This window comes from Eptesicus fuscus, chromosome 10 (assembly GCF_027574615.1).
Source record: "Eptesicus fuscus isolate TK198812 chromosome 10, DD_ASM_mEF_20220401, whole genome shotgun sequence".
Classification (NCBI taxonomy): domain Eukaryota; kingdom Metazoa; phylum Chordata; class Mammalia; order Chiroptera; family Vespertilionidae; genus Eptesicus; species Eptesicus fuscus.
The window spans coordinates 6,857,005-6,870,486 of record NC_072482.1 but is presented as its reverse complement, the minus strand read 5'-3'; the positions used below and the strand labels follow the sequence as shown (position 1 = coordinate 6,870,486).

The 13,482-nt window shown below is 50.9% G+C and overlaps 1 protein-coding gene across 1 annotated transcript in view; it reads right to left on the bottom strand.

The window, feature by feature from the left end:
- RAB44 (RAB44, member RAS oncogene family) overlaps positions 1-6,695 on the bottom strand; it is a 29,524-nt gene extending 22,829 nt beyond the window's left edge. Inside the window, exon 1 of the mRNA XM_054722248.1 lies at positions 6,495-6,695. Within this exon, the coding sequence (XP_054578223.1) occupies positions 6,495-6,695 (201 nt within the window). The remainder of the gene's footprint in view (positions 1-6,494) is intronic.
- Between the last annotated feature and the right edge of the window lie 6,787 nt (positions 6,696-13,482).

Below are 13,482 nucleotides of genomic sequence, written 5' to 3'. Positions count from 1 at the left end.
TTCTGTCCAAAGGGACGGGTAACCCCAAAGATTTATGGCCTATTGGACATTAACCAGCTTTTAAAGCTCTAACTCAGCATTTCTAACATTTCTTTGTTAAATTACGTAGCTTTTTAAATGCTCTTTCAACCATTCATAACCTCTCTCAATTAATGAGTTAAATAAAATCTTTGATGATTCATCTTATTTTTGCCTCAGGGTCATGAGTGTACCTTTTGGGAAGGTACGTTTGGACAGTTTTGGAGGTCCCATGAGGATGCCCAGTGGACTCGGCTGTCAGAACCAAGGAAACTGCTTTGCTGGGGAAGTGAGCAGGCACTGCTGGGCGCTTGGAGGGAATCCAGGTTCGCTGACTCTGTGTCTCTAGTGTCCTCTTTGCTGAATGTGTGTTTTTCATGTTGGTGGCAGCCTTGGCGGGGGAGACCACAGAAAGCCGGATTTGCTCATCTTTGTTGGAGTTGGTAGTGTTTGCTTTTCTCCGTGGGACCGCCCGCCACTTAGTTACGAGTTGCGCTCCCACTGGGAGGGAGAGCAGCTTTTTGAGACCCGGGCTGGTAGTTTTCCTGTCTGTGCCGGCTTTTGACCTGTGGCTGGAGTTGTAAAAGTAAAGTCAGAGTCCCTCTGTGTGTGTGCCTACATGTCTGTAATCAGAGAGGCCTTACCCCTCACTGTGGGTGTGAAATGACCTCCTGCCTCTGGAGGTATTAACAGCTTCGAGGCCGGGCGTCTGTGTGGACTGGTTTGGAGAGACAGCTAAGTGCCTACATAAATCTGACGTTCCCGAAGTCAGAGGAAATAAAGAAACCAAATTTCCATGCTTTAGAGGTGCTCAGCTTTTTGTTTAAGTCCCCCCGGGGGTACAAGAAGTCGTTAGCTCAGAAAACTCCTAAGGAGCCAGGTTCCATGATTAAGGTGAATCTTTGGACAAATGAGATTAGTTTTAAAATCTGGGTTACAAGACACAGATAATAGTTATCTGTGTTTTCTCTGCTTTATATTAAATATAATACAAGTATACATTTTAATTTTTATAAGGCCTGGATATGTCTTTTTGTGTGTGAAGAAACTAGTTCATCTGGATGTCCTGCACTTCTTATTTTGTCTTTCTGACCAAATAAGCTAACATTATCTGTACGTAACATTTAGGATTATAAAAATGTTAGAATTGTAACCTGAAACCCATATAATTTTATTAACCAATGTCACCCAATAAGTTCAATAAAAAATAAAAATAAACAGGTACATGCCCTGGCCAGTGTGGCTTGGTTGGTTGACCATCGTCACGTGCACTGAAAGGTCACCGGTTTGATTCCGGGTCAGGGAACATGCCCAGGTTGTACATTTGGTCCCTGACTGGGGTGCATGCAGGAGGCAACCAATCAATGTCTCTCTCTCCCTCTCTCCCCTCTCTCTTTAAAATCAATAAAAATACATTTAAAAATTAAACAAGCACATAAAAAAGGAAATCTATTAAAGAGAGAAAAATTAAACCCAGTTGTGCACATCTGAAGAAAAAAATTATAACAATGTAAATTTGTGTTCAACTAAATTGATTAATTATTCTAACAAATTTTATATCAGCAGTACTTATATTTTGTAGTATGTCATTTTAAACATAATTTCCAAGATTTTTAGTAACATGAAAAACTTGAATTAATATTAAATTAATTAAGAAAATGTAATACTGAAAGTTTAATTGCTAAGCATCATTTTAAGTTTGTGTCTTTTTACTTCTTCCTTTTATGTGCTGGAGAGCAGCTGTATCTTTGGGCCATGTTAATGAGTGAATTCATTTTTGACACTTCAGATAGTTGTGCAAGAGAAAGCAGGGACCAGGTAGCTATTTGTACATCTATATTCAGGGCAACAGTATTCACAATAGCTTAAAGACGGAAGCAACTCAGATGTCTACCAAGGGGCAAACGGTTACATGAAATGTGGTAGATACATACAATGGGACATAATTCAGCCTTAAAAGGGAAGAACATTCCGCAATGTGCTACAACATGAATGAACCTTGAGGACAAACACTGTCTGAGCCCACTTATGTGAGGGACCTACAGCAGTCAGATCACAGAGAGAGAAAGTAGAATTGGGGAGAGAGGAGAATGGGAGTCAGTGTTTAATGGGCCCAGAGTTTCCACGGGGGAAGAAGAAGCGTTTCTGGGGATGGGTGGTGGTGACGATTGCACAACAATGCAAATTACTTAATATCACCGAGATGGTAAGTTTTACGTTAGGTATATTTTATCACAATTTTTTTAAAGTTGTGCAAGGGACATGTGTGACTGCAGAAAGTCGTGTTAGGTGTCCTTGTGAGCTCTGCTAGTCTGTGAAATGCTTGTATAAGACCGACAGTTCTCAACTACTTACCCCCAGTTCACTCTGAGGTTAATTACTTTGGTTAAAAGTTGTAGTCACTACGGGTGTCTGAGACTATACTAGGAACATTAGTGACAGAGAAATGTGTCTGCAAGGAAAATGGGGTGTGTTTTTGTCTTGAAGAGATAAAGGAAGTGGTTTTTGTCTTAATGTGTCCGGTTGTTCCAGAACATGAAAAAATATAAAGGCCACAACCTGAATGGATAGAGTCGTAGAAGGTTTACTGAACAGGAGTCTTTCTGCCTTGATTTATAATACCTGAGTCTGAAAATAAGCTATGAAATATGTTAACATTTTGCCAAATTTGCCTCAGTTTTGATGAGTTTTTTAAATTATATTTTATTGATTTTTTTACAGAGAGGAAGGGAGAGGGATAGAGAGTTAGAAACATCGATGAGAGAGAAACATCGATCAGCTGCCTCCTGCACACCCCCTGTTGGGGATGTGCCCACAACCAAGGTACATGCCCTTGACCGGAATCGAACCTGGGAGGGACCCTTCAGTCATCAGGCCGACGCTCTATCCAGTGAGCCAAACCTGTCAGGGCTTGATGAGTTTTAAAATAAATTAAGTCCTAGCTGGTTTGGCTCAGTGGATAGAGCATCGGCCTGCAGACTGAAGGGTGCCAGGTTCGATTCCAGTCAAGGGAACATGTTCTTGAGGGCTCAATCCCCAGTAGGGAGCACGCAGGAAGCAATCAATCGATGATTCTCTCTCATCATTGATGTTTCTATCCCTCTCCCTCTCCCTTCCTCTCTGAAATCAATAAAAATATATTATAAATAAATAAATAACAAACTTGTGAAACTCCCTTGTGTTATATCAATGCAAAACTAGAATTGGGCTCCATCTCTATTAAAATGATAGATTGGTTTTAGGGGCCTTTAGCCAGTGTCAGAAAGAAGCTACTATTCATCCTCTGTGTAAGTTGCCCAGATAATTGATTCCACTTCTCAGCAGGAAAATTCCCTCTGCTGTGTTTGGCTTTACCATATTCTAATTTTTTAGAGACAAGAACCTAAGTTACCTCCCTTATGAAAGAGCTCAATACCCTTGCAATTGTGCCCCTTCCTCTATGCCTATTCCAAAAGATGGCATTTCCTTGTCCCTTTGATTAAACAGGTAACCAAGCTGCACTATTTCTCAGGCTCCCAGGAGCCTGCCTTAAATAGTGGCCACATTAAAAAATGAAACTTCAGGATTATCTTTCCATATATTTATTAAATACTTCACCTCTATTATAAGAGCATGATGGGCAAGAAATAACAAGTGTCGGTGAGGCTGTGGAGAAAAGGAAACCCTTGTGCGCTCATGGTGGGCACATAAATTGGTGCAGCCACTTTGGGAAACAATATAGAGGCCCCTCAAAAAATTAAAACTAGAGCTCGGCCAGGTGGCTCAGTTGGTTGGAGTGTCATCCCATTTATCAAAAGAGTACAGGTTCGATTCCGGGTCAGGGCACATACCTGGGTTTTTGTTCGATGCCCAGTCAGGGTGCAGGTGGCAGGCAACCCATTGCTGTTTCTCTCTCACATCAATGTTTCTATCTCTCTCTCTCTCTCTCTCTCTCTTCTCTCTCATCAATAAACATATCCTCGAGTGAGGATTAAAAACAAAAATCTATTCAAAAATTTAAAAAATAGAACTACCATATGATCCAGCCATTCCACTTCTGGGTATTTATCTGAAGAAAACAAAAACACGAATTCGAAAAGATAAATGCTGCCTGGGTTCACTGCAGCGTTGTGTACAGCAGCCGAGACAGGGGAACAGCCCAGGCGCCCATCGATGGGCGAATGGCTAGAGAAGATGTGGTGTACTGTATATATGTACTGTATCTTTGTTTTAATTTTTAAGTTCATTAAGATTAATTAATACAATTGTGTTTAACACCTGCTTCTAAAAGATAAGCTGATCATTATCAATAAAGAATATTGTAATCTTTGTTGCCTGTAGAAGAACATGAAAACTGAGGCTTTAACCTGTAACAAAATCTAATACTAAACGTGGTTTGGGTGCAAAACAGAAGAGCATTGTAGGAAGAACATCAACTCCGAAGAGATGGTGGCCTTTCCTGAGCTGTTTGCGGCGGTAAAACCTCTAATACAACCATTTCAGAAGCTGCGTGCTGTGCCGTAGGCCGTGGGGATTGTTCAATGCCGTCGCTACCTCCGGGGAAACGCTGCTCAGCCCTCACAAAGAGTTCTGTCCCCAGCAGAGAGCGTGGCTCTTTTCCATCCTGATATTATTAGTTACCGTAACAGACAACTGCAGCGCTCAGTCTGGCTCCTAACGACGCTTGTGCTTTGCCCGAAGGCTCAGTGACCAGCTGCAGCCACAGTCCGTGCTCCCGCAGGACAGACCCGAAGCTGTGGGAGGGACTGCACCCAGTTCTTCGGCTGCCGGACTCCCCTGGGGGCAGGACGCCGGCCGCCCTTCAGCCTGAGCCCGGCAGCAGCCGCCCTCCCCAGGTCCCGCGGAACAAGAACTAGTTCCATGGAACCGAGTGAACGGTCCAGGGAAATCTAGTCGTGATATTTGTTGGGAACATAGCTGGTATGATTTTCATGGATCTATGAGAAAGTCCTCTGTCTTCTTGAGCTGTCTCTAACCTTCAGTTGAGTAGGTTATGGCTTTTGTAAACGGAAATTAAACATATTAAATGGTATCTGAATCTCACGGACCCCTCCTGATTCAGAAACCAGTACTTTTACTTTCCACGCAACATCGTCCTGTACGCAGGTTCAGTAAGAACCTGTCCTCCTTTTGCGGAGAGGGGTGAGATAGATCGGTTGTGTAAGTGTAGTGTCATATTGGAGGGTGATTCGCATCCAATCAGGAGGGACAAGTCACCGTGAGGAACACGGAGCCAATGCCTGCCAAGCCCTCCTGGGAACCAGGTGACAAGGAAGGCCGTTCTGGGCAGGAGGGGGACCCCAAGAAGAAAGTCCCTCACATTTCTAGAGCCTGCAGACAAAAGCTGGTGGAAAGAGAGTCTTGGGTTGGTCTCTTGGCCTTAGGATAGACGTAGGGTGGCCAGCTACAGCCCAGAAAGGGCCACATCCCTGGTACCCGCCAGCCCAGGCAAACTGGGGCAGATGGTCACGCTCGATCGCAGAGCCACGAACAGAGATGGTAAAAGTCTGAAACTTGGGAATAAGGCAGGCAGACCAGAGGAATGCACTTAGTTCATCTCATTGTTTACCTTTAATTCAAAGTCCCAGACTTCTGGTTACTTGTTAACTTGTAGGTTGTTGTCCAGGAGAGATGAAAATAATTTTGCCTAGCAGAACAGATGTCCCCAAAGATTGATGGCTGTTGGACATGAGTCGTTTTTAAAACTGAACTCAGCAATTTTGTCATAACACTCCTCTGTCAAATTGCTTATAAATATCCCAGCTCCTCAAATGCTCTCTGAACCCACCGGAACCTCTTGCTGGTTCCCTTATTAATTAGTAACAATAATTAATTAGGTTAAGACCTTTGATAAGTGCTGATTTTATATTTACTTCAGTCTTCTTTGTTACCCTTTTGAAAATTATATTTGCACATCGGCCGTTCAGACGTTGCTGTGGCCCTGAGTGAGGGATGGGAAGGGCAGTTTTGCCGGGGGAAGGACAGAGTCTGGAGCCGGGAGCAGCGTCGGGAGGAGACACAGGCCCAGCGAGACCCGAGCAGCCCACAGAGGCGCCTTTGCAGGGAGTGAGGAAAATCCAAATAAAAATCTGTCCGTCTGATCTAGGCCACAGCCCAAGACTCCTTATCGGGACACACGACCACGGCTGAGCTTCTGTTTCATTAAGTTTCCCATCACGGACAAGGTTTGATTTCCAGGCCTCTAAGCCAGCCTTCCCTGCTCCGTGGGCCTCAAGTTGTATCATTTGCAAGTTAGTTCTTTGGCTTAAAGTCCTCCCCTTGGCCAAAATGTCAATGTTTCTCAAAGAGGGTAGCACACAGAGCTTTGTCAGTCGTTTGCACATTAGTATAAGCAAATGCCTGGCCTTTTCTGAGGTCAGAGTTCAGGTGAGGGAAAGGGAAAGAGGGGGCGAGCCCCGCGGTCCTGGGTGGCGAGCCTCGAACAGGGATGAGGGAGGGACGGGCCTCTGACTCACCGCCAGGTCCTCGCGGGTGACGAAGCCCCGCTCCGCGGCGCCACAGGCCCGGAAGAAGCCCTGCAGCTCCTCCGCTGCCTGGGAGGACCAGGGCTCTGGGGCCACGGGGCCATCCTGGCCCGCAGCGGGCTCCCGTATCTGCCGCCGCCGGCTGGAGCCCAGTTTCCGGCCTTTTCGGGCGGCTCTCGGCCCAGTCTCCATGCTGCTGTGGCCTGGGGACAGAGAATGGTGAGGGATCACTGCCCGCTGCACCGTCACAGCCGGCTGCAACCCCCCGGCTCCCCGTTAGCCCTGGAGAGACCCCACCACGGGGGATGCCGCCCGCCTGGGACCCCGCTGGCCTCGCTGCCCTCGTGGCCTCCAGCACAGCTGCCCAGGCCCTGCCCTTCCCGCTCCCTCTGCCTGGAAGGCTCTGCCCCGCGCCCTCATCGTCAGATCTCTGCTCAACTGTCCAGGGTCTTCCCGGCTGTTGAATAAGGAGGCCCCTGTGCGGGACAGGTTCCGGTTTAGGTGTTGGGGTGGTGACACAGGGTCGCCCCGAGTCCCACGTCTGAAGGGCCAGCAGCACCTGGTGAGCCGGCTCTCCCGCTGCTCCTCCAGCTCACTCCCCCCCACCCCGTCCCCTCTGGGAGGGACCCTCCCAGCTGCCTCCTCCCTCTCTCCAGCCTGGTTTTCTCCTCCACACCATTTCTCTACTCTCCCCACACGCCCACCGAGGAGTCAGAATGTGCCCTCCTTCACTCCCCACCCTCACCCCTCGCAGTCCACAGCACCCCTCCGAACCGCTCCCCACTCCCAGGAGGCCAGGTTCCCTCCCACCCTTGGTGCCTGTGCCCCAACCTCCAGACTCTCGTATCCCCTCACCTAGCTGACACCTCTTCCTCCCTCTGCTTCCTCCAAGAAGCCTTCCCTGCAGCCACCCGCAGCTTCAGGCTCGCCCCCTCTTTCCCTTTCCCTCACCTGAACTCTGACCTCAGAAAAGGCTTCAAGACAGTACGCCCCTGTCTGTGGCCCCACGATGCCCTGGGCTCCCCTATGGATGTCCCTGTGCACCTTGCTCCACATTATCCTCAGCTCCTTAGCACATAGTAGGTGCTCAAGTACGGGTCGTCCAATTCATTAATTAGGGTCCTTTCTTCTGTCATTGAAGGTCTTAGGTCAGTCCGTCAATTCAGAAGGATTTTGATGGATTAGGCTTTGTCCAGGTGAGGCCCAGGGCAGGAGAAAGGGAGGCTGGGAGGTGGAAGGGGCAGTCGGGGGCCTGCCCTGGAGGGAATAAGTCCGGGGCACATAAAACTGTATGGGGTGAGAGGGGTTGAGGTGCAAATGGCCAGGCAGCTTCCTGTGGGCCGTGGGGCTTGGCCAAGCTCCGAGGAGGCGGGTAGGGTGTAGGAGCAGGGAGCAGCCAGTGCAAAGAAACAACCCCTCCGGGCTCTGTCTGTTGGGGCCAAAGGTCACAGACAGGCTGGAAGGTCAGGGAGCTCTGCCTCAGGGAAGATGGGCTCCTTGCTGGGACGGGAGCCACTGGCCCGGCGCCCCTTGGGCGAATTTCCTCACACGGGGTGCAAGGACGTGGCTGAAGCAATCCTCACCCCGGGAGGCCCCCAAACTTTAGTGAAGTCGTCTCGGTCTCTTCCTGTCTGTGTGTGTCTCCGCCTGTGTCGCTCCTCTCCCCGTCTCTTTGCCTGCCACCCTCGGGCCTGCAAAGTCTGTTTCCCATCACAGATGTCAAACGGCAGCGGTGCTGGGCCAGGGGGCGCTGTGAGCCCATCGGGGCACCTCCACTGACCCAGCGGCTGGGAATCGGCCACCGTGGGAGCATCGACTCCATGCGAACTGGCCGACGGGACAAACCCCCCAGAGCAGTGACCGGCACCTCTTCTGAGACCGCCCCGCCCAGCCCTCCCCAGGGCCAGCACTTCACTTCGGGGACAAGGTCGGCAGGTGGCGAGCAGGCGCACGGGGGTCCCCTTGGGCGAGCGCTGAGCGAGGAGCAGGCTCCCTTCCCGCTGGCAGAGCACCCCTCCGGCCCCTAGATGTGGAGAAGGGGCCCGGCGAGGAGGGGGGGAGGCCGGTGCCCTGGAGTCAGGCTCTGCTCTCTGTCCTGCCGCTCGCCAGTGTGACCTGGGCAAGCCGCGTGCCGTCCTGTGCCTCAGTTTCCCCACGGGACCGTGAGAGGAGCCTTGCCCACCACGGGGTTTAGATGAGATCCCTAAAGGCGAGGCGCCACCCGCCCCGGCTTCACTTTCTCTGAGCACTTGTCCCCTTCCCAGAATTGTCTTTTATTCGACTTTGTGGCGCTTCCATCTCCTCTCGGGGAAATACAGGCCTCCTGTGAGCCGGAAGCCTACCCTGCTGTTCTCCGCTGTCCCGGCCGCCTGGAGCCGAGCCTCGGTGACGGTGACGCTGCTGACTCTGTGCCCGGGCGGAGCCCAAGCGGCCCGGCCCACAGAGACGGCTGGCCGCGCGGCAACGCCATGGTGCTGACCACGCGGAGGAGGGTGACTTTCCATTTGAGCCTCACAAAGCCGGGTGCTGTGCAGATGCAATTTATACCCACTTGACAGATGAGGAAACTGAGGGAGGGAGGGGGGGAGGGAGGGAGGCTCCAAGCCTCAGAGCCGGGCCCAAGCCATGCCGTCAGTAGCAGAACCAGCGCCAGGCCCGCTCCCCTGGGTGGCCATGGACGGCCTTCCCCCACGACCGACCGCTGCCTGGGGGATGCCTTCTTGGTGGCAGGAGGCCCGTCTGTGAGTCGCAGACGCTGGCAGAGCAGCCGCGGGTGGGACAGCCCGGGGGCGGGCAGAGGGCCGGCTTTACTCGGTTGTGGGATTTGGAAACTCAAGTTTCACACGCACTTCCGCTGAAGGAGATAACAGGCAGATGATAACATTCCCATTGCGGAAGCTTCTAGAACCGCAGTGTTGGGGGCAGAGTCTCCTGTGATGAGGGGCCACACGTCAGGGAAGTTAGGGCCCTGAAGTCCTTCCCTGCGGCCACATTGCAGGACACAGGACGCTCTCAACGTCCTTGGGGGGGGGGGGTCCCCAGCTGCGCCGGCCGCCCCCGGCAGCGTGGGGTGTGAAAGCAGCGCCAGCCCGCTCGCCGCCTCAGCACCCGCCCTGGGAGCCGGCCGCCTCCCTCCCCGAGGCCACGCCGCTCCCGGCCGCCAGGAGCCTGGGCCGAAGCACGGCAGGTGCCCTGCAGCCGCACTGCCCCGAGCACCGGTGGCCGGCAGAGCAGTGTCTTCCCGGTGGTCTCCGGCCCGCGAGGAGCAGTCTGTGCCCCTCAGGGCCAGGCATGGCCATCCGGAGGCGGGGGTCACCCTCAGTCCATCCCACCGCACGCTCCACTCCCTCCTCGGCCGCTCCCACCAGCCAGCCTCGTGGGCACCTCAGCCCCCCAGCCCTCAGCCCCGGGCGAAGGTCCCTGCCCACTCGGTCACTCAGGACGACAGGCCCTGGCGTCAGCAGCAGGGGCACCCTCCAAGCACCCCCTCCCCCTCCTGGATCATCGCTACCTCACGCCCTCACCAGCCAGAAGCCCCTCGTGACCAGGAACACACGTGCGCGACCCTGCAGCACGACCCCTCTCCCCACACTCCTCGCCCAAGAAATCTTGCGAAGTTTGGAGTCGGCCGTGGAATCACAATACAGTGTCTGCAGGTGCCCGGGGCCTCCCCGTTCCCATCACTCTCTCAGCAAAGGGGTGAGGGGCTGGGCCCGCGCTCACCCCACTTACCGCAGTAACTACAAATGACAGTGAGTCACAGACCCACACTGTCCAGCTGATGGGTCTGAGAGCCCACCTCGCTCCTGTTCTAGTCCACTCACCCCTCCTCCCTCCAACTTGATAGAGAAACCGAGGCTCTGAGAAGCCAGGTGAGTTGCCCCAGGTCACATGACATTTAAAGGCAGGTAATGTACCCCAGTCTCCTGTCCAGGTGCCCTCCATAAGACCAGGGAGAGAGCCCCAAATTCACAAGAAAAGAGGACTCAGCCCTTTGCATCCTTGTCATCGAGCTGGCTGGGGGCCCTGCTGCCCCCCCCCCCCCCCCGCCATCCTCCTCCCTCCAAAGAAAAGCATCGCCACGGGGGCGGCTCCCACCTTGGGCTCCTGTCGCACCACCTGTGCCTCCTGCGCCTCCTGGGCCTGCTCCAGGAGCCCGTGAGCGAGCGCGGGACTGTTAACAGTCTTGCCTCTTGCTTCATCTCTCTTCCGCTCCCCGCGAGCGAATCTCCTGTGCTGATCTCTGAGGCTTCCTGTGGAAGTGGCCGCTGCTGTCCTTTCACAATCCTGCTGCTTCTCCCGAGGCCCCGTGCTCCAGAGCCCGGGACTTGGAGCAGGTAACGCCGGAGGGAAGTCCATCTAAGTGGGGGCTCCGAACGGCCCGCGGTCACCCAGCCCTAGATGGCAAAGCCAGAGATTGGACCCTATCTCTGGTTGCCACGGTGATGCCATGCCTTATCCCGGCCAGAGTGTGAATGGGCACAGTGATGGCCATCTGGCTGTGAAGCTGCACACGGTGCCTTACCTCAGGTCCTCACTGTCGGGCAGTGTCATGGAATCCCAGGGGAGCTTACAGCTAAGTCACCTGTTAGAGCAGGGGTGGGCAGCGTCCGGCCCGAGGGCCATATAAGGCCTGCGAAATCATTTGGTCTGGCCCTACCAAGGCATTAGGGGTGAGTTAATTAAATGTTTGACCAAATATAGCAGGCTATTTATTTTATTTTATTTTTTTAAGGGAGAGGGAGAGAAAGAGAGCAGCATCAATGATGAAAGAGAATCATTGATCAGCTGCCTCCTGCACTCCCCACACTGGGAATCAAGCCCACAACCTGGCATGTGCCCTGACTAGGAATCGAACCGTGACCCCCTGGTTCATAGGTCGATGCTCAACCACTAAGCCATGCCGCCCGGGCAGCAGGCTAATTTTTAAATTGATAATTTTAAATGGCCTGCATGATGCTATAAATATCCAAATGGTCCTTGGCAAAAAATAAAAGGTTCCCCTCTCCTGTTTTAAATCATAGTCTAACCTAATGCCAAAATATATTGTAGAGCTACAACTATCAGAACAGTGTGGTATCAGAGCATGAATATAAAAGGGTGAATCAATGGTACAGAATAAAAAATAGACAGGAATAAACTCAAATATATACATGGGAATTTAGTGTATAATAAAGGAGCATGTTTCAAATCAGTGAGGAAGACGGTTTATTCAATAAACCATTGGAAGATTGGCTTAGGTATTTGCAAAAGACAAAGTTGGAGCTCTAATTCTAAAATAATTTTATATGGGTTGCTTGGCCAGCATGGCTCAGTGGTTGAGGGTCACAGTTCGATTCCCATGCCCGGGTTGCAGGTTCAATCCCCCAGTGTGGGGCGTGCAGGAGGCAGCTGATCAATGATTCTCTTTCATCATTGATGGTTCTCTCTCCCTCTCCCTCTCCCTTTCCCTCTCCCTTCCTCTCTGAAATCAATTAAAAATATATATACATTAAACAAAATAATTTTATATGGGTCAAAAGTTTAAGCATTAAAAAATCATACAATTCTGTTGTTTGGGATTTATCTCAAAATAATGAAGGGGTGGGGGGATGGTGGGGCACAGATGAACTAACACTGGCCCTGGCCCTGGCCCTGACCTGCTCTGTGACCGTTGAAGCTGGTGGAAACACAGGCTCACTCTGTGCTTCTCTCCGCCTTTGAACAAATGCCATCAGGAACCCTGGGGTGATTTTCCAATAACCTGGGAGCAGGCAAAGCCTCTCCAGGCACATCACAAAGCATTAGAAGCCATAAAAGAAAAGACTGAGACACTCAGCTCTAAAGAAATTTTAAAATAACACAACTGAGACCATACTTTCAGCGACCATTTTGATGCTCAATCCAGAAGTTTCTCTGGACGTCCCAGCACCTGCAACCACGAGGAGGTACAGTGTTCTCTCCTGAAGAAAGAAAACACTTTAAAAATAAGTGACTGGATAGCAAAAAAAGTCACCGCTGACAACTCAAAAGGCAAACAAACTGTAAAATAAAAACTCACATCACAGAAAATAAACTGATTTCCTCCTTAGAGCACGAGTCCCTACAGATCAGTGAAAAACGAGTAATGCGTTAGAGAAATTGGCACCATGTATGAAGAGGCAATTCATGGGGGGGGATATCAATTGGCTTTCTAAACACATGAAAAAAATGTTTATCTTGACTCGTAATAAAAGAAATAAAAATAAATCTACAGCCCTGGCCGGGTGGCTCAGGTGGTTGGAGGGTTGTTCCATACACCAAACGGTTGCTGGTTCAATTCCGGGTCAGGGCACAGACCTAGGTTTCGGGTTTGATCCCCGGTTAGGGCACGTATGGGAGGCAACCCACCGAAGTCTCTCTCTCTCTCTCTCTCTCTCTCTCTCTCTCTCTCTCTCTCTCTCTCTCTCTCTCTCATCAGTAAAAATAAAAAATTTTTAAATGTTTTAAAAAATAAAACTACAATGAGATAGTTTAAGTTGTCCAATTGGTAAACTTAAAAAAAATAACATGCTGCGTAAAGAGAAACACTTGCCCATCCTTGGTGAGAACATAAACCCCGCTGGGTGGCTCCATCGGAGCGTCGTCTGTCTCACACACCAGAAGGTTGCAGGTCACTTCCCAGTCAGGGCACATGGGGAAGGCAACCGCGTGAGGTTTCTCTCTCCCTTCCTCTCTCTAAAATCAATAAAAAGCATGTCCTCAGGGGAGTATTTTAAACATTCAAAAAAAAAGAAAAAGAAGAAGAACATACACTAGTATGTCTTTCATGAGAAGAAATGTGGTGAACTCTGCCAACACTTAAAATGCAGAAAACGTTTTACTCAGCAATTTCCCTCCTAGTCACTGGTCCTACAGGTGCCGTCCGCGTGACGCCACGAAAGGTAGTCATTACCTCCGTGCCTGTGGTAGCAGAGGGCTGGAAACCACCTACGTGTTCACCAACAGGGAACTGGGAACT